The sequence below is a fragment of the Pelodiscus sinensis genome, chromosome 14 (genome assembly GCF_052426305.1).
Source record: "Pelodiscus sinensis isolate ZL-2025 chromosome 14, ASM5242630v1, whole genome shotgun sequence".
Lineage (NCBI taxonomy): Eukaryota > Metazoa > Chordata > Testudines > Trionychidae > Pelodiscus > Pelodiscus sinensis.
In genome coordinates this window covers 15,115,191-15,136,330 of record NC_143065.1, presented here as the reverse complement: position 1 = coordinate 15,136,330, position 21,140 = coordinate 15,115,191, and the positions used below count along the sequence as shown (strand labels likewise).

The window sequence follows — 21,140 nt, the reverse complement described above, 5'->3', positions numbered from 1 at the left end:
TTTCGGCTGGATGGCCCCGCCGAGGGAGTGACCCAGTACCTGGTCACTCACAGGGCCCTGGGCTGGGACCCGGTGGAGTAGGGTGGGCCCAGGTCCCCCTACCTGGGATGCGTCCCCGCTACAACAATAAACTGCTTTGTGGACTCGGCCTTGCTTAAAGGGCCAGGGATAAACTGCGTTGTGGACTTGGCCTTGCTTAAAGGGCCAGGGATAAACTGCATTGTGGACTCAGCCTGGCTTAAAGGGCCAGGGATAACTGTATTACAAGGGTGTGGGGGACACAGGCGGGAGGGACCGGCAACACGTGGTGGAGAATGTGGGCACTTTCTTCCCCTGCGACGAGGGGAAGGTAGGGAAATCCGTTTAAAAAAAAAACCACCCAAGCGGGAGGATAAGAGATGGGGCAATTTAGAAAGAGGAAATGCCCCCAGACCTGTAACTATGGGCAGGTGTTGATGGCCGGGCAGAGGGCCCGGAGGGGGGACGAGGCGAAAATTACGGTATCCGTGTGGGTGAATGGAACACCCACCACTGCCCTAGTGGACTCTGGCTGTAGCCAAACCATTGTCCGGAGGGGGGTGGCGGTAGGAATGGACCAGCTGGGACCCCCCGTGCAAATGATGTGTGTCCACGGAGATGTACGGTCCTAGGACACGGCTTGGGTGAGGTTGGAAGACGGGCAGCAGGGGGGCACGCAGGCTGGTGGTGGTGGCCCCGAAGGCGCCCTACCCGGTGATCTTGGGGCGGAACTGGCCCAGGTTTAAGGAACTACTACAAGAAGGGAGTGATCTAAGGGCAAGTATTGTCCGGTCACAGCAAGCTTGCCGGGCCCCACTGAGCCTGCCCCTCAAGGTAGCGGTGGGGGAAGGGACCCCACCGCACACTACACCAGGGGCCCCGGCGGCAGACACGGGCAGCGCCCCTGCAGGTTCCCCACCTATCAGCCTAGCGCTAGATGGGGACTTCCCTGTGGAGCAACGGAACGACCCCACGCTCAGCCGGGCCTGGGAGCAAGCTGTTATGTGCTCGGAAGGGGAGGAGCCGGTCTCAGGCCAGCCCCAAGGACCCCGCTTCGAGGTATGACAGGACCTTCTCTACTGCCTAGTACGGGACCCTCAGACCCAGGATGAGATGCACCAGCTGTTAGTCCCACGCCGTTTCCGCAGGGGCCTGTTACAGTTGGCGCACGCAAACCCCTGGGTGGGCCATTTGGGCCAAGAGAAGACCCTACAGCGAGTGGTGCGATGGTTCTTCTGGCTGGGAATCCACCATGAAGTGCGGGAGTACTGCACCTCATGCCCCGAGTGCCAGACGGACAACCCCGCCAGCATTCCCCGGGCCCCGCTGATGCCACTACCTATAGTGGGGACACCCTTCGAACGCATCGGCCTAGACTTGGTGGGGCCGTTGGAAAGGAGCCAGACGGGGCATAAGTATATCCTAGTTGTGGTGGACTATGCTACGCGGTATCCGGAGGCCGTCCCGCTACGGACAACCACCGCCCGCGTCATTGCTGGGGAGTTGCTGGAAATATTCTCTCGGGTGGGTCTACCCCGGGAGCATCTTACAGACCAGGGGACAAACTTGATGTCACGACTCATGGCGGAGCAGTGCCGGTTGCTGAACATCTGTGCGCTCCAGACCTCCGTCTACCACCCGCAGACGGACAGATTGGTGGAGCGCTTCAACCGCACTTTGAAGTCAATGCTGCGCAAGTTTGTGGAGGACGATGCCTGTCATTGGGATAAGATGCTCCCAGCGCTGATGTTCGCAGTGCGAGAGGTGCCCCAAGCCTCTACCGGGTTCTCGCCCTTCGAGCTCCTATATGGACACCAACCCAGAGGGGTCCTAGACCTTGTCCGAGAGACCTGGGAAGAACAAGAAACCCCCGCCCGAGGTTCCGTACACTACATCTTACGCTTGCAGGATCGGCTCCGGGAACTACGACGTTTGGCCCAAGAGAATCTACGCCAAGCCCAGGAGACCCAGACCGCCCATTACAACCAGGGAGCCAGGACTCGGGCCTTCCAGGCAGGAGACCGGGTATTACTGTTGCTTCCGTCCTCAGAATCCAAGCTGCTAGCAAAATGGCAAGGCCCATTCAAGGAGGTGAGACGGGTGGGCACAGTGGACTATGCAGTACGGCTGCCAGGGCTGAGGAAAGAGGTGAGGATATATCATGTGAACCTGCTCAAGGGGTGGAAGGAGCGAGAGGCCTTGATGATCACCCCGTACCCGATGGAACCAGAGTTGGGGCCAGCTGCAGAGGAGGATTCCTCGTCCACCCGCTTGGATGTCAGTCCTGACCTCGAGACCAAACAGCAGGAACAACTCCACCGGCTGCTGAGCAGCTTTCCCCAGGTCCTGTCGTCGAATCCGGGCCAGATGAACCTGGCGAGCCACCATATAGCCACCCCCCGGGGCAGAGGGTGCGCGACCATCATCGCCTGCTGCCCAGGAAGTTGTGGGACACGGTACGAAGGGAATTGGACCAGATGCTAGCTCTGGGCGTGGTAGAAGAGTCCCAAAGTGACTGGAGGAGCCCCATAGTGCTGGTGCCAAAAGCAGATGGGTCGGTCAGGTTTTGCATAGACTTCAGGAAAGTAAATTCCATCTCCCGCTTCGATGCCTACCTGATGCCACGGGTGGATGAGCTGTTGGAGCGATTGGGGCATGCCAGAGTCATATCCACCCTCGATTTGACTAAAGGGTACTAGCAAATCCCCCTAACACCTGCGTCCCGAGAGAAAACAGCCTTCCCAACCCCGTTCGGACTCTTCCAGTTCACAATAATGCCTTTCGGCCTCCATGGGGCTGCAGCCACTTTCCAGAGGCTCATGAATAAAGTACTAAAGCCACATAATGACTACGCAGCAGCATATATTGACGATATTGTGGTATACAGCCGGAGCTGGACAGAACATCTCCAACATCTGTCCCAAGTGCTGCAGGCGTTAGCGGAGGCCAGCCTCACCGCCAACCCGGTCAAGTGCCACTGGGGATATCCGGAGGTGAGCTATTTCGGCTATACGGTAGGGAAGGGGCAGCTCCGACCCCTGGTAGACAAAGTCCAGGCGTTACAGGAGAGCCCTATACCGACCACAAAAAAGCAAGTACGGCAGTTCCTGGGGCTGGCAGGATACTACCGCCGTTTTATACCCGACTTTGCGACCATCGCGGCACCCCTGACAGACCTCACGAAAAATCCCCGAGAGCGCCACATAGAGTGGACCCCGGAGTGCGAAGCTGCCTTCCAGACCTTGAAGAGGTGACTAGCGCAGGGGCCGGTGCTCGTCCAGCCGGACTTCAACGAGCCTTTCGTATTGCAAACGGATGCCTCCCGAGTAGGCCTAGGGGCGGTATTATCCCAGGTGGTGGAGGGGGAAGAGCACCCCATCCTATATCTTAGCCGCAAGTTATTCCCGCGAGAGACTAAATACTCGACGATAGTGCAGGAGGTTCTGGCGGCGAAGTGGGCCATAGAGTCCCTTAGATATTATTTATTGGGGAGCCCGTTTACTTTAGTGACCGACCATGCCCCCCTAAGATGGCTCCATGCCATGAAAGACTTAAATGCGCGGGTCATGTGTTGGTACTTAGCATTACAACACTTCGCTTTTCAGGTAGTGCATTGGCCGGGAAAAGCCCATACTAACGCAGATTTTTTTTCAAGGACAACGGAAGAGGGGTCGGCCGAAACCCCGCCGCCGACCCTCTTAAGGGGGAGGGTGTGTGACGGGGCGAGGCAGCCCCGCACTGAACCTACAGGGTCCAGCCAGGGTTACCTGGCTGCAGAGGCCCCTCCCCCACGGCCCTACCAAGCATGCCCGGGCTGCAGCAGGGCTATAAAAGCCTGGGCCAGGACTCAGTCTGGGGAGACAGCCGAAGGAGAAGGACTGGAGAAGGGAGCTCTCCCTCAGCGGTTGCCAGGGACTCCAGGAGAGGCCGGAAGGAAGGCAGAGGCGAGTTGGTGCAACCCGGAGACTGCCTGCCGAGGGGACGCCGGCCTGGAGATCGCAGCCAGCTGGGCAAGTCCAGGAGAAGGAAGCCCGGGGATCCAGGTAGGAAGTGGCCCAGGGCAGGAGCGGGAGCCGCCTCTCCCGGCCCAAGAACCTCGGCGCGTTTCGGCTGGATGGCCCCGCCGAGGGAGTGACCCGGTACCTGGTCGCTCACAGGGCCCTGAGCTGGGACCCGGTGGAGTAGGGTGGGACCGGGTCCCCCTACCTGGGGTGCGTCCCCGCTACAACGATAAACTGCTTTGTGGACTCGGCCTGGCTTAAAGGGCCAGGGATAACTGTATTACAAGGGTGTTGGGGACACAGACGGGAGGGGCCTGCCACAGCGACTAATCGTACAGCTTTAGTTCTTTATCTGTGTTAGATATTGGAAGGGGGGGCGGGTGGAGGAAACAGCTGAATGCCAGGGACAGTCTGATGTTTTTTTTCACTCTGTCACAGTGTCAGCTCTATGACAATTGACTGACTCTTCTATCCCTTTTCGCACAGGAATGGACAACGTCGTCCTTGTTGGCTATGTACTGAACACACAAATTATGTCACGCAAATTGCAAATACCTACAGAAAACATACACCATATTTAGCAAAGGTTCTTCACCGGGCTTTCACTGGAAAAACTACTGCTTTGAAATGCTCTGCATGCACCAAACACTTTAGCCACGAGGCGGCAGAGTGCGCTCAATCATGTGTGTTCATCCGAGCAAGTCAAACAAAACAAGCATCTCAATGAGAAGCCATTTGCTTTTTAGCGGGCTCTTACCAGGAGCAAGTTAACTTTTAAAATATACAAAACAAAGTATAAACAGGCGTTTAAACAGTGCTGGTGGAGCGACGGCTCCTAGTGCTTCTTTTATCTAGGCTGCTTGCCAAACATTGCTGCCACAGTCTCCGCTGTTAGTTCCACCAGGTGGAGCCCTGAAAGCAAAACTTAAAAGCGCAACAGAACTCTTAGAAGGCTGTTAGTTTCAAAACAGCCAATTTGTGTCAGAGAGTTAGCAGAATGTACAGCTTCGCGGTGGTTTATGTGTAGATCCCTGTTCCTCAACTGGAGTGGAGCGGATATAACAGAAACCAAGCACTTGAAGAACGTTAGAAGTATAGCCAACTCCCCCCCCCCCCCCCTTCCCCTGCATTGAGGCAAAATAACTGGATGGATACATACATAGGTTTGTTACGGACATTCAGCTGCTATATGGCGGGAGTAGTTGACTGTATCATATGTCCCCGTTCCCCAATATTCCTATCTTATGCCAAGACTGGTACATCCACGCTGAATTGCCCAGGAAGGGGAGCAAAGGATGGGCGAGAGAAGAGGTTTAGAGCAGGAACGAAGGGCCGAGTGCCTGGACTCCTTCTTTCCGAGAGGACTAATAAAACAACCTTGAGCCTGTGCTAGGCTGTGGCCTTATCAACGACTAAACTATTTCTGGTTGCGGATGGGGCGCAGGGCATTCCTCCACACTCCGTGAAAACTGCACTGTGACACCCTCTCTGGTAAGCCACCATGCGCACATCGTCAATGTCTGTTTTTCAACCACTTTGCAAAGAAGCAACAAATTTTCCCCACCTTCTCAGCATGAGGGCTAGCCTGAACCGTAATGGTCCTGTCCGCAAGAAAGCCACAAGTAACCGCACATGTTTTTAAAAACAAATTTCAAGGACACATCGTAGTTTTACTCGTGGGTTACGTCTACACTGGCCACAATTTCCGGAAAAGGGATGCAAATCAGGTAAGTCAGGATAGGGAAATCCGCGGGGATTTAAATATCCCCCGCGGATTTAAATAAACATGTCCGCCACTTTTTTTCCGGCTTGGGGAAAAGCCGGAAAAAAAGCGTCTAGACTGGCGCGATCCTCCGGAATAAAGCCCTTTTCCGGAGGATCTCTTATTCCTACTTTGAGGATCCTAAGAGATCCTCCGGAAAAGGGCTTTATTCCGGAGGATCGCGCCAGTCTAGACGCTTTTTTTCCGGCTTTTCCCAAAAAAAGCGGCGGACATGTTTATTTAAATCCGCGGGGGATATTTAAATCCCCCGCAGATTTCCCTATCCTGACTTACCTGATTTGCATCCCTTTTCCGGAAATTGTGGCCAGTGTAGACGTAGCCTTGGAGACTTGTTTTTTAATAAGCATTAATTCCCTCAGATTTACTGCCATAATAACAGGAATGCGCACAGTTGACACTAAGCTTCATGTTTCACCTGTGTGACAATTTCTCGAAGACATCACCGAAATTCCTAAAGTATGACTTAAAGCCACGGTTCTGCAATAAAATATAGGTTCTTCAAATAGTGGTTTTGGCCATCTTAAGCAGCAACGACCTTTGGTTTCAAAACTCAGGTCATGGCTTGTGTGACGCGTTCCACCTCTCATCAGCTGTGACTATCCGTTCTGGGGAAATGTTAACATTAGCTCAAAACTCATTCAAATACTGTCAGTAATCCTTAACTGGCGCTCCGTCACAATTTCAATTTTTCTAACACCCTTCACAAAACCACTGACTTTCCTGCGCTCCCAGTCATAGAGTTTGAAGGTCAATTGAGTGTAAGTGGCAAAGCTGCACTGTGCTAACACGTTGAACAGGTCAATTTCATGTGAGCCCAATGGTATAAAAATTAACATGTGTGAGGTAGTGCTAGTACCTTGCTGGTTGCTATGCTGGGCAGTGGGCTGTGGGTGACCTCCGCTGTCTGCTGTGTGTAGCACGGCCCAGCAGGGAAGGGGATGCATCATTATGCACGGGGGCTCCGAACCTGTCCGACCAGTTATCTCCCAGGGAGCGGAACAGTGGAAAGAAGGCGGAGTGGAGCCCTGGCTGGGAGGCAGGGCTGGAAGAGCGTGGTAGTTTCGGTCTGGGAAGCAGGGAAGAAGGAGCTAGGGAGAGGGGCTGGGATTGTAGGTCCCAGCCACCCCCCCATCTCAAGGGGGGGCACAATGAGGCCTCCAAGCCCTAGTTCCTGTAACCAGATTACATCTGTGCTGTGCTGTATCCGGGAGAAGCAATAAACGCCCTCTATTCTACTGGCTGTTGGAGTCTGTTCCTGCCACTACGGGGGTGCAGGAGACAGGAAAACCCCGACGCGCCATCACACTGGTGTCAGAAGTGGGATGCACTGCACCCTGTGGATGGCGCTTCCTGCGGTGAGTGACAAGCACAGTAGAAGCAAGAGCCTTGGAGCAAGGTGTGCTGGAGACAGAGCGAAGCGGTTCCTGGGAATCGTGGGGCGTTGCAGCACCAGACTGGTGAGTCTGCACTGAGGGGACCAGTGGGGTGATGGCCTACACCCGACTCTTGAAGGCAGAGCTGGTGGGGCTGTGCAGAGAGAGGGGCTTGCCTGTGCGGAACGCAACCAAGGCCCAGCTGATTGCCCGGCTGGAGGAGAATGACCAGTCACGGGGCCAGGATATTGTCCCCGCGGGGAGCAGCCAGACCCCACCCACGGGAGCATGTCAGGCTCTGAGACGGGGTGGAACACTGGAGCCCGCCGGAGAGATGGGACAGCTTTCCCGGGAAGCCCTGCAAGCTGTAGCCCAATTAGGGCAGGAGCCAGCCCAGTGGAGCCGCGGCAGCTGGAGATCCAGTTGCAGTTGAAGGAATTGGAAGTCCAGGACCATAGAGAGCAGTGACCATGAGTTGGCCATGGCAGAGTGAAGAAGCGGTAGGTCCCCGGCTGCACTGAGTGCGGACGGGCCCTGTCATGATTATGAGGGTTAGCCAGCAGCCTGGGGATTAAGGGGTTAACTACACCTAGCCAGGTGGAGTGACCAGTAGGAATGTAGGAGGGAGTTTCAACCTGGGACAAAGGAATTTGGGTTTTTCCTTTGACCTTTTGTCTCTCCGAGGGAGTTCTCTGCAGCTACAGAGAGGGACAAGCATGTCTCTCTCTCTCTCTCTCCAAGACACCATTCTTCATTTTCTGTAAGTAGGGTAAAGTTTAGGTAGTTTCGTTAGGTGTTATTGTTTTAATGATTGGGTATGGGATCTGAGATCTGGCACTGCTTAAAACAGTGGTCCCCAACCTTTCAAGGTTGTCGGGCGCCGGGGGCGTGGCCGTTCGCCCGCCGGGCGCCAGGGGGCGTGGCCAGGGGGCGGGGACACTTGCGCCTCGGGGGTGGCTCCTCCCATAGCCGCATGCCCAGGGGCGGCCTCCCCCCATAGCTGCATGCCCGGGGCCGGGGCTCCCCCTGCCAAGCACTGCGCGCCCTGGGGCCGGCGCTCCCCCCACCAGCGCCGCGCGCCCGGGGCCGGCGTTCCCCCCGCCATGCGCCGCGCGCCCGGGGCCGGCGCTTCCCCCGCCATGTGCCGCGCGCCCGGGGCCGGCGCTTCCCCCGCCAGCGCCGCGCGCTCGGGGCCGGCGCTCCCCCTGCCATGCGCCGCGCGCCCGGGGCCGGCGCTCCCCCCGCCATGCGCTGCGGAACTGGCATGTGAGGCGGGTTGCACTTTCACTGTAAAAGTGTTCCAAAGCGTTTCAGGAAAAGTGAGACCTTGCACCTGCATACTGCCTCGTGGCCAGATTGCAGAGTCACTCAGTTTCCCCCTCTCAGAGCTAGGTTAAAAACAAAAGGAAAAAATATGTGGAGCAGTAAAAACTAACAAGAGAGTTTATTAGGTTATGCTTTTTCGTGGGCCAGCTCCACTTCTTCAGATCACATTCGGAAAGAGAATTGGCATCTCTCTCTCTCTCTCTCTCTCTATATATATATATATATATATAAAATATATATTTACACTGAAGAACGTGAACACATTTTTAAACTAACAAATCAGATTTTAGACTAGAAGGTGGGGGAAGGGAGCGCCAAGGAGGAACTAGCTTGTTGTAAATCAATGCGTGGCTAAACTGGAGTTACTAGGACTATCAATAGGTGGGGAAGCTGTCTTTGTAATGTGCAAGGTAAGTAGCATGTTTCTTAAGGCCCATTCGCAACGTGTCGAATTGAAGCAGGAATGAACATTCTGAACTTTCTCGCTGTAATCTGGTGTTAAAGGCTCTTCTTCGAAGTAAGACGCACGTTTCTGGTCTTCAAGGGAACGCCCAGGTAGTTTAGTCGTTCATAAGGCCACTGCGTAGCACATTGCCGAGGGACATTGCTCTCACATGACGGCGTAAAGGAGGAACAAGACTATGAGTCCAGCGAAGGTGTCATACGAGTGGATTCCTCCTCCCCTCCCTCCCGTATGAATCAATTAACCAGCGAGTCTGAAATAGCATGCTTGGTGACAAGTCAAGAAAAAGCCTGGGACATATGAGTCTGCTGTAGAGGAAGCTGCGTTTGTGTTGGCATTTCCCCACAGCTGAAATTATGGTACCAATGGTAGCCTTAATATGGACAGTTGCTCTCCGTTCTGGAGCGGTTACACTTATTCTATTACCCCAGTTAATTAGTGAAGCAGGGCAATGAGGCGGTGCTAGGAGCTGTGCTCCGTGACCGTGGAAAGGGTGTAAGTGAAGCGAATATAATACTTTCTCAGGATGGTAATAAAAATAAGATTCTAGGCTGTGTCCCCGCTATAATACAAACTAATTCAGCAACGGACCTTTTTAATTGCTGTTTCGCAACATGAACTGCGAGTGTAACTGCTCCTGGAACATGAGTGTCTGACTCAGACTACTACGGACATATACTTAGAGATCGGCGCCCCTGCGCACATTACTCGGGAGCCAAATTTCAGGAGGGGGTGGGGGGCATTGTTGACAATTAAACTCGCAACTATCTTTAGCACACGATTGTTTCTAGTCCCTTCCCAAAAGTACAAAAAGCAGCGTGGGGGAGGGGCGAAGAGCCAGGCTAATTCCTGAGAGAACTGTCACAGCCGAACTGTCAAAACTTTCAAACTTCAATATTCCTCCTATCCAATTTCGGAGAGGCACTAATGTACAATAAGGACTAACTCTTTGTATTGACCAATTAGAGTTCTGAAAGCCGTCCCCACATTAGCTAGCAAAACAAACAAACAAACAAACAAACAAACAAACAAACAACTCTTCTCATAGCTCAACCACATAGTTGAGCCCTTGTCTACACTTCTTGACAATTTAAGCACAATTCTTAGAAACTGTCTGCATCAAAACTCGTAATCAACAGAAGTCCTCATATTCTTGGACGAGCCATGAGAGCCACCTTGTGCACTAAACATTCTTCAGTCACAACTGCGAGCATTTGCTACGTTAGCTGACATAGTTCGTCATATTTTACTTACAAAGAATCACGTTGAAAAGTAATATTTCATCTTGCAGCCTCCACGCTAAAAAAAAAATAAAAAATAGTAAGACTTTAGATTAGCCAACTAATCTGCTCATGAAGCACAGTTCTGAGAAATGGGGCTGGTTACATCAAGCTGTCCTCATAGCTTAGTCATACACAGTTAATGCAAGCCACAATTGTGAGTACAAGCTGCTTGCGGGGGGGGGGGACGCAGCCCGAGATCGAGGGAGACAATGCCAGCTGTAGGGACTTTTCTTAGATCGCTTTCATTTATAAAGGAAATGGACCTCTTTACAACTTTTCTCGGCACAAAAAAGTTCTGAAATCTCAACCACATTTTTTAGACGTTTTCTACCCTTCTCGAAAGTTTAATCACAATGCTTAGCCACTGGGGGTACGTCTAGACTACAGGCTTTTGTCAACAGAAGTTTTGTTGACAGATACTGTCGACAAAGCTTCTGTCGATAAAGAGCGTCTAGACGACATCCAGTTCTGTCGACAAAGCAAGCTGCTTTGTTGACATGACAGTGAGGACGCTAAAGGACAGTATAAATGCAATAACGCCTTCTGTCGACAGAACTCTGTCGACAAAAGGTGTTATTCCTCGTAGAACGAGGTTTACCGCCGTCTACAAAACTGCTGAGTTCTGTTGACAGAACTCAGCGGCAGTGTAGACGCAGGTATAGTTTTGTTGACAAAAGTCCACTTTTGTCGACAAAACCCTGCAGTCTAGACACACCCTGGGTCTCGTCCTCGCTCCCTCGCTCATTTGAAGCTTAAGTTGCACATGTGTTTCTGCAAGAGTGAGGGCCAGGCCAGCTTCGTGCTGTCTCTGGGGATACCATCTGTTATGGTCAAGGAAGCACACGGTCAGAAAGCAATGTCAGTGTTTTGATCAGCTCAACACCAGGAGACTAAGAGATGGTCTGATTTTTTTTTTAATTCCATCAGAGTGCAATTTGGTTCAGGAATGGTCTGTGGTTGTAGTCCTGTATTTTGTAACATTTGGGCAGCAACCAAGACTTGAAAGCCCTACATGCTTTCATGTATTAGCACACCTCCCACTTGCAAATCCCACTGCCTCAAATGACTTGCAGTGGATATAGCAGAAACCAAGTGCTTACAGCCCTGTAGAATTACCTGACAAGTGTAGGACCTCATAGACTCATAGACTTTAAGGTCAGAAGGAACCATTATGATCATCTAGTCTGACCCCCTGCACAGTGCAGGCCACAAAATCTCACCCACCCCTCCTAGAATAATCCTCTCACCTATATCTCAGATATTGAAGCCTTCAAATACTTTTAAGACCCCAAGACGCAGAGAATCCTCTAGCTGTGATCTGTACCCCATGCTACAGAGCAAGGCAAAAAACCTCCAGGGCCTCTGCCAATCTACCCTGGAGGAAAATTCCTTCCCGACCCCAAATATGGCGATCAGCTAAACCCTGAGCATGTGGGCAAGACTCATCAGCCAGACACCCAGAAAGTTCTCTATAGTAACTCCTATCATCCCTCCATTGACCTATTTCCCACTGATAATGAATGGTCAATTAGTTACCAAGATCATGTTATCTCATCAAACCATCCCCTTCATAAACCCATCTAGTTTAATCTTGAAACCAGATAGATCTTTTGCCCCCACTACTTCTCTTGGAAGGCCGTTCCAGAACTTCACTCCTCTAATGGTTAGAAACCTTCGTCTAATCTCAAGTCTAAACTTCCTACTAGCCAGCTTATATCCATTTGTTCTTGTGTCCACATTGGTATTAAGCTTAAATAATTCCTCTCCCTCCCTGGTATTTATCCCTCTAATATATTTAAAAAGTGCAATCATGTCCCCCCTCAGCCTTCTTTTGGTTAAAGTAAACAAGCCAAGCTCCTTGAGTCTCCTTTCGTAAGACAGGTTTTCCATTCCTCGGATCATCCTAGTGGCCCTTCTTTGTACCTGTTCCAGTTTGAATTCATCCTTCTTAAACATGGGAGACCAGAACTGCACACAGTATTCCAAATGGGGTCTCACCAATGCCTTGTATAATGGCACTAACACCTCCTTATCCCTACTGGAAATACCTCGCATAATACATCCCAAGATCGTATTAGCCTTTTTCACGGCCATGTCACGATAGCGGCTCATAGTCATTCTATAATCAACCAGGACTCCGAGGTCCTTCTCCTCCTCCGTTACTTCCAACTGATGTGTCCCCAGCTTATAACTAAAATTCTTGTTATTAATCCCTAAATGCATAACCTTACACTTCTCACTATTGAATTTCATCCTATTGCTATCACTCCAATTTACAAGATCATCCAGATCTTCCTGTATGATATCCCGATCCTTTTCTGAATTGGCAATAGCTCCCAACTTTGTGTCATCCGCAAATTTTATTAGGACACTTCCATTTTTGGTGCCAAGATCAGCAATAAAAAGATGAAATAAAATTGGCCCCAAAACTGATCCCTGAGGAACTCCGCTAGTAACCTTCCTCCAACCTGACAGTTCACCTTTCAGCATGACCCACTGTAGTCTCCCCTTTAACCAGTTGCTTATCCACCTCTCAACTTTCATATTAATCCCTATCTTTTCCAATTTAACCAATAATTCCCCATGTAGTACTGTATCAAATACCTTACTAAAGTCGAGGTAGATTTCCTTTATCTAAAAAATCTGTTACTTTCTCAAAAAAGGAGATCAGGTTGGTTTGGCACGATCTACCTTTTGTAAAACCATGTTGTAATTTGTCCCAATTGCCATTAGCCTCAATGTCTCTAACTACTTTCTCCTTCAAAATTTTTTCCAGGATCTTACATACTACAGATGTCAGACTAACAGGCCTATAGTTACCCGGGTCGCTTTTTTTCCCTTTCTTAAAAATCGAAACTATATTAGCAATTCTCCAGTCAAATGGTCAAGGAGGCGCAATAACTAGATTGGAGGTATCTCATACATGGGTTTCACGTAGACATTCGGATGTCATAGGGTAGGTAGCATTGGCATTATCACATACCAAAGAGCTGAGGCTGAAAAGCAAGGGCTGCTGAAGTGATTGTGTTCACTTACACCTGTTTTATGGCCTCCATCACAATTCAAATGATGCACTCACTGCAATTTACCCATGAAATCTTCTTCTGTTACTCTGGAAATGGTTGTAGAACTCACCGTTAATGTTCCGGGTGCAAACACAGATTTCCCCCTCCTGGGTCTAGTTGGCCAACTTTCTCCATTAGTAAAATAGGTTATTAAGCAAGCTGAAATCGCCAAAGTACAAAATTTGTCACCCAGTGTTACGAATGGTGCACTAGGTCTCATAGCTGTCCCTTGTCGCCCGACTAGCTGGGACTGCAGCTTTTTAAGGGCCTACACTAGGGCCAGGCATTCCATCTCTATGGCCACGTAGTGCTGTGCCCAAGACAGCAGCTTTTTGCTTAGGTACACGATAGAGTGGGTTTCCCCCTTGGCGTCAGTTTGCATTAGCACCACAACAAGCCCAGTGTCAGATTCATCTGTGAACACCAGAATGGGTTTGCTAAAGTCTGGGTTAACCAGCACCGGGCCCTGGCTGAGGGCCTCCTTCAGTGTACCGAGAGCCCTCTGACACTGCTCAGTCCAGATCACCTTGTCAGGCTTGCACAGCTCTGTCAGGGTGCCAAAATGGGGCACGCACCTCCAGTAGTACTCGACCTGTTTCTTAGTCTGGGGCACAAGTGGGCCAGTCCTGGATGGCTTCCACTTTAGCTGGCTCTGGCTTCAGCTGGCTGCTCAGATACATCACCTCGGCCATCCCCATCCTGCACTTTCTGGCTCTTTCGATCATCCTGGAGACAGCCCAGCAGCTTCTTCACTTGGACCTTGTGATCCTCCCAGGTCCAGCTAAAGACACAAAGATATCATCAATATAAGCCAAAGCAAAAGTCTCCATCCCCCTCAGTAACTGATCCACCAGGCACTGCGGGCCCCCTTGAGGCCAAAATGCAGGACCAGGAACTCAAAGAGCCCTATTGGGTAATGAACTTCACCCTGGCCTCGGGGTTCAAGGGCATCTGCCAATACACTTTGGGAAGGTCCATCATAGTGAGGAACTTGGGCCCCCACCCCCAACTTGTCTAGGATCTTATCAGTTCGAGGCATGGGGTAGGCATCGGACACAGTGATGGTGCCACGCAGAACTGGATTGTTCTATCCTCCCCAAAACCACTGGGGAGGCCCAGGGGCTGGAATGAGAGCTGGATCACCCCAAGAGACAGCTTGTCCCTACCTTCCTCTCCAGATCCCGGGCTGCTTTCCCAGTGACCCTGAATGCGGTACGCGGGATGCAAGGATGGGCCCCCCCATCTCCACCCGGAGCACAGTGAGGTTAGTGAGCCCTGGCCGGGAGGAGAACAGCTGCCAGTAGGAACGCAGCACTTCCTTGATCTCTGCCTGCTGGTCCAAGAGGGGAATTAACTCCAGTGTGGCACCAGCCTCGGCCTCTCGGTCTCCACCCACCAGGGGATCTTCCCCCATCTCCTCCCACGGCCAGCACCAAACGCTCCCTGTACGGCTTCATTATGTTGACATGGTAGGGACACCCACTGGCAGTGGCCCCGGTTGGACCGCTCCACTACACAGTTCACCTCGTTTACCTGTCTGATGACCTTGATGGGACCGTCCCAGGCCGCCTGCAGCTTGTTCTTCCTCACCGGGATGAGGCGCATCACTTGATCCCCAGTGGCATAGGAGTGGACACGTGCCGAGCAGTCGTACCAGGCCTCTGTGCCTTGGCTAGGTTCACCCTGTCCAGGCCCGTGAGTTCAGTGAGCCTTTTCTGGAACGTCAGTACATAGGCCACCACTGACTCACCCTCCAGAGATGCCGTCCCCTCCCATTCATCCCCCATCAGGCCCCTCACCCTTCTCCCATATAGCAACTCAAATGGGGAGAACCCCGTGGATTCCTGGTGCACTTCCCTGTTCGCAAACAGCAGGTGGGGTCCTGCGGGTGCTGGTCCATGAAGGTTTTCAGCATTTGACCAGCGCATTAAAGCTCTCCACCAACACGTTGGACTGGGAGGAGTACGCTGAGGCCTTGGTGTGCTGGACCCCACTCTTCACCCACAAACACCGGAGCAGGGCCAACATGAAGTTGGCCCCCTGGTCTGTAAGGACTCCTTGGGGAACCCTGCTGAAAATGGTCAGCAGCGCATCGATTGAGGGCAGAGCCACAGCTTTGGGATAGTGAGTAGAGAAATCCACCACTACCAGGATGTATTTCTTCCCCGTCCGGGTTGCCCTACTCAGAGGCCCCGTTATATCCATCGCCACCTTCTGGGAGGGCTCATCCCAGGAGGCATACCTGGGTTGTCGACAACTCCCTTTGATGTCGGCAGGGGAGCGTCCAGACTATCGCGCTGAGCCGACAAACAGCTGATCAGCTGTTTGTCGGCTCAACGCGGCAGCCATGTAAATTTAAATGAAGCGGCGATTATTTAAATCGCCGCTTCATTTTACTCTGTCGGGTAGCCTAATCTACATGCCTCTGTCGCCAGGGTAGTCTAGACGTACCCTGAGAGACAAAAGGGAGAAAAGAAAAAACCCAAATTCCTTTGTCCCAGTTTGAAAAATCCCACCTACATTCCTATTGGTCACTCCACCTGGCTAGGTGTAGTTAACCCCTTAATCCCCAGGCTGCTGGCTAACCCTCATAATCATGACATGCCCACCAAATCACAGACGGTGCTGGACAGCCTCTGGCCACACTGGCTGTGATTTCTTCCTGTAGGTCTAAGATAAAACATAGTAAATACATTATGCACACTTGACTAAACACTTGAAGACATAAAAAGTAAGCAAATGCTTCCATATCCATAGAGTACCATCACAGCTATACAGAGAATATTAAGTGGTTGAGTCCAGAAATGCCTCATTAACCAAGCAAACTCTCAGTCTCAAAATCAAATTTAGAATAGCGTGGGGTCTTGATCTAAAGTTCAATTGACCAGGTTCTGTGCCTCTTGCAAAATACACCACTATCATACACCAGGCCAGGTCTTGGCACCACTGAGGGTGTCAGCTCAGGGCGAATTGCTTAAAAACCAGGGCTACTTACCGCCCTCAACCGGGGTCCTTTCCCAGGCACCCCTCAAATTACACCAAGCACTTCAGCTGCCTCCCCGGTCAGCCGCAAGCCTCACCAGCAAAACCCCATAGACACTCCAGCTTCCCGGTGCCATCACCAGACTTAGGCCTCACACACAGGTGAGAGGTTATAAAACCTACACTCACCAACTCCAAACAGATCCTCCTGGTCCAAAGGACTCAGCCACAGTCCCAAGCCAATTTTCACTTTAGATCTTACCCACAAGATCACGCTGGGCCAATCCTTTAGAATCTAAACTCTAAAGATACATTAATGAAAGGAAGAAAATGTCGAGAGTAAGATTGTTAATGAGAACCTTCATATATAAACATCACACATGTACACATCTCATACATAGAATCAACAGTGAACAAGCTTTCATTAGACACCTTACATGGGTCCCTTAGCACAAAATGTTGCCGTGCCTCAGTTTCCCTTCCCACACAGCATATCAATTTTGGAATGCCCCTTCTCAGGTGAGAAGCTCCAACACTAATTACAAGTATTAACAGTGAAATACCAGGGTCCCAAAGCTTTTGAACATACAGTGTGTCCTTGGGTACATTTCTTAACAATTTCCAGGGTTTTGGTACAAAATCATGCACATTGAACATTGTTACAATTCTTAGTAACAGCAGTACAGTGGTCATGAAAGTTAACATCAGTAACAGGAACAAATACATCCTAAGTGTACATTGACAATTCTGGCCTTTTAGATTTAAAAAATTGCAGCCTTCCTTGGTGAACACAAGTCTTGCCCCTCCCCCTTGCCCTGTGGGGTTAAGTTCAACTCTCCCTCTTCCAAGGACAAGGATCCTCTTCTTTATGGCTTTCTGCAAGCAAAAGCTCATCTTCCCCTGGCTCTACAGCAGCATCACCCTGCTGAACCACCACCAACTCTTCCTGTGATCCCTCTATCCCCTGAACAGGCAGGTCTTCACACAACCCCTCTTCAGGAAAACACACAGACTCCTCTGGGGAAAGATCAGAGACCTCCCCCTCTCCTTTCTGGGCTTCAGCTGCCCCCAGAGCTAAATCTGGGCCCACAGCACTCTCCTCAGTCAATCCAGGCTGACAGGTACCTCCTGTAGACAAAGAACTGGGAAGAAACCCTTCCCCCCCATGCATACCCCCCTCCTCAGCAGCCAAACTGCCAGGCTCCACACACACAGGCTGCTCACACTGAACACCCTCCAGAATTTGATCTTTTTCCCCAACTAAACTTTCACTCTGGCCAGCCACCCCAGACTGCACCAGAGGGACACTTTCCTGAAATAGGGCAGGGAGAGCCCAAAAATCTGACACTAGCCTCTCCTCTGAGGCTCCAGGCAGACGTGTAGAGGCCTCACTCTCAGACACACAACTATCTCCCTCAGGCAAACATTGAGGAAAACTTTTACCTGGTTCCCCATAGGCCTGACTAGCCACAGACAACTTCCCAGATTCACATTCACCCCCTTCACAAACCTCATACCTGTCCTGAGGCTGGATTAAGGTATCAGCCTGATTACACCTATTAGCCATCACTGCAGGATTCGGGGTGTCTGGGTGTACAGCCTGCATAGCCTGGCTACGTGTGAGCACTCCCACCCTCTTAGCTTGTTTCACATGCTTGGCCAAATCTTCCCCGACCAGCATAGGAATGGGGTAGTCATCATAGACTGCGAAAGTCCAAGTTCCAGACCAGCCCTTGTACTGAACTGGTAGCTTGGCCGTAGGCAGGTCGAAGGGGTCAGCCTTGAAGGGTTGAATGGTAACTAGAGTCTCTGGGTCAATGGCCTTGGGGTCCACCAGAGCGTGGTGAATCACTGACACCTGTGCCCCGGTGTCTCTCCATGCGATAACCTCCCGTCCCCCCACTCTCACAGTCTCCCTCCGCTCTAGGGGGATCAGTGAGGCATCTGGGCCTGAGGCTTCTTGTGGCAACCCCGGAGTGATGAGTTGTAGCCGGCTGGTGCTCTGGGGACAGTCGGCCTTTACATGCCCCAGTTCATTACATTTAAAGCATCGCCTCACAGCGGTATCATTGGAACGGGGGGGGGGGGGGGGGGCTCCCAGCAGATGGTATGGAGGAACGGGGAGAGATCTGGGGTCTTCCTGGGTGTATATAGGGCCCGTCTCTGCGAGGTGGGGATTGGGGGGATCCCCAGGTGTTGATGGCCCCCCTCAGACTGCTTTCCAGGTTGCTGTGGCCCCTCAGTTCTATCCATCTGGCCCCAAGCACTGCTGCCTCTCTGAGGCTTTTTGGTTTTCCGTCCAGGATGTACCCGCTAATCTCTCCTGGCACACCCTCGAGGAACTGTTCCATCTGCATCAGGAGAGAGATTTCTTCCCGAGTGTGGGCCTTCTCTCCAGAGAGCCACGTTTCCCAGTTTTTGAGGACACGACTAGCATGTTCGGGGAACGGTGTATTTGGGGTCCACTTGGAGGCCCTGAAGCGACACCGGGCCTGTTCAGGGGTGAGGCCCATTCTGAGTCTGGCCTCCTGCTTAAACAATTCATAGTCATTTGCCATGTCACCTGGCAGGTCTGCGGCTACCCCCAGTAAGAGACCAGCGATTTGGGATCTTAACTCTCCCATGTACTGATCAGGAGGAATGTTGTACCCCTGGCAGGCCCTCTCAAAGTTGAGGAAAAAGTCCTCAACATTATCCCCTACTTGGTACATGGGGAGCTTTCTGGGGGGTTCAATGATGATGGAGGTGGGATTGTTGGGTGGGGTACCTGAGGTGTCCGGCTGCCTGGCTTTCTCCAGCGCAACTTGGGCCTCTAGTTCTGCTCGCCTCGTCCCTGCTGCGATCTCTGCCAGTTTCACCTCCTGTTGTGCACGCCTGTCCTCGGCCTCTCGGGCACGCCTGTCCTCGGCCTCTCGTTGTGCACGCCTGTCCTCAGCCTCTCGTTGTGCACGCCTGTCCTCGGCCTCTCGTGCACGCCTGTCTTCGGCCTCTCGTGCATGCCTGTCCTCCAGCTGTAGGAAAAACTCCATCTCCTTGTCAGTTAGAGGCCTGCCGGTCCTTATGGCATAATCGCACACAGAAGGCACAGGGGGGGGGAGGGAGAGCAGCAGCTGGCTGCTTCTGCCTCTTCAAGATCCCTTCCCCCAGGGCTCACAGAGGTAAGCTCTTGTTTCCCCTCTCTGGGTGTGGAATCTTTCCTGGTACTTAACATCATGCCTGGCTCTGAGGCTGTTTCTGCCTCAGGGTGTTGCTTAGGAAGGGTTGGGTTCTCTAGGGTTACCTTGCCTGATCGCAAGAGCATGTACTGGGTTCCTTCCCTGCCCTAGTCTAGCCTAGCTATCCAGTTGTCCTGAAAGCTAACAAAAAAACAAACTGTTTGGGTAGGTCTGTGTCTGGCTAAAGGTCTGCCCCTCCCTGAGGCAGCCCAGCAACAAAAGAAAAAACAAAAGGAAAAACTGCAAAGCTTGCAACTCAAAAGAAAACTTGTGCCCTTTTAAAAATCCTGGGTTCTCCAAATAATCCCACCACTATGCCACCATGTCATGGCTCCTTCCCCACTCTGGCATGATAAATGCAGAAGTGGGGGCCAGCAAGTGTACCCCAAAGCCTTATCTACCAGGCTTTGGTATAAAACTTCCCCCCAAGATCTTAAAAACCTAGATCTTGGGAATAAAACTTCCGCTGCCACCACCCAAATGTTGATAAAGAAATCAGGGGAAAGATCATTTGGGAAATCTTACCCCTAAAATAAAAATCAAGGCACACAATTAACCACTGCCAGGTTAATAAAAAGAAAAGAAAGAACTTTTATTATTACAACAATATTCCTGTTGCGACCATAATGACTAGATAGGGAGGTAACAAAATATACTCATGGAGAAACTCCATGGGCCTAGAACTTAGTTACAAAGAAAAGCCAAAACATCTTTTACACAGTGCCAGATCTCAGATCCCATGCCCAATCCTTAAAACAATAAAACCTAACGAAACTGCCTAAACTTTACCCTACTTACAGAAAATGAAGAATGGTGTCTTGGAGAGAGAGAGAGACATGCTTGTCCCTCTCTGTAGTTGTAGAGAACTCTCTCTGAGAGACAAAAGGGAGAACAGAAAAAACCCAAATTCCTTTGTCCCAATTTGAAAAATCCCACCTACATTCCTATTGGTCACTCCACCTGGCTAAGTGTAGTTAACCCCTTAATCCCCAGGCTGCTGGCTAACCCTCATAATCATGACAGTGATGACTGCAAAAAATAAATGTAGTGATTTCTGAAACTAGATGGCGTAGCACAGGACTAATATGGTGTTTCTCCTGCTATAGGATTTTTTAATTTAATTGTATTATGTTAATTCTAAGGTGGTGCTCCTTTTAGGAATAAATATGGCAGATGAGCTTGGTGGTTTGTACCTATCACGTTTCAGGCGTAAGGGGAAAATCTCTGTAACACATCCCATGATACCTGGGCTGCCACTGCTAGCAGCTTCACCTTGGAATTTGAGGGGAAGGTGACCTAAAGACAGCCGTAACCAATGGCCAGTCGTCACGTATAGAGACACCCTCCTCAACCCATCTGAACCCAACCATCAGCAATATACTCCACAACAGATACAGTTAGCCCAGGAAATAAATCCCCACAGCAATCCCTGGTGCCAATTCTGTCCAGCTATCTACGCTACTGCCCTCATCATATGGTTAGCCAGATTACCCATACAATTAAAGGCTCATTCATCTGCAATTCTACTAAGGTGAATGTTCCTCTGCAATGTATATTGGACAATATATACAGGCAAAACACCCCGAGGGGTGCGTCTAGACCGGCAAGGGATAAGGGATCTTTCAGAAAAG

The 21,140-nt window shown here is 51.2% G+C and overlaps 1 protein-coding gene across 8 annotated transcripts; it reads right to left on the bottom strand.

Moving 5' to 3' along the window:
- Positions 1–8,436: 8,436 nt before the first annotated feature.
- LOC149523584 (uncharacterized) lies at positions 8,437–20,456 on the bottom strand. Of its 8 annotated transcripts, none has more exons than XM_089781982.1 (4): positions 14,846–20,456; positions 14,479–14,642; positions 13,888–14,093; positions 8,437–10,263 (listed from the first exon to the last, which is right to left on the bottom strand). In XM_089781982.1, exons 1-3 carry the CDS (start codon positions 14,915–14,917, stop codon positions 13,955–13,957), a joined length of 375 nt encoding a protein of 124 aa, XP_089638108.1. In that variant the 5' UTR covers positions 14,918–20,456; the 3' UTR covers positions 8,437–10,263; positions 13,888–13,954. The 8 variants fall into 8 exon arrangements, with proteins under 8 accessions (XP_089638108.1, XP_089638107.1, XP_089638101.1 ...); XM_089781980.1 differs by having other exon boundaries at positions 8,577–10,263; positions 14,479–14,587; positions 14,846–20,450; XM_089781981.1 differs by having other exon boundaries at positions 8,575–10,263; positions 13,888–19,179; positions 19,231–20,447.
- Between the last annotated feature and the right edge of the window lie 684 nt (positions 20,457–21,140).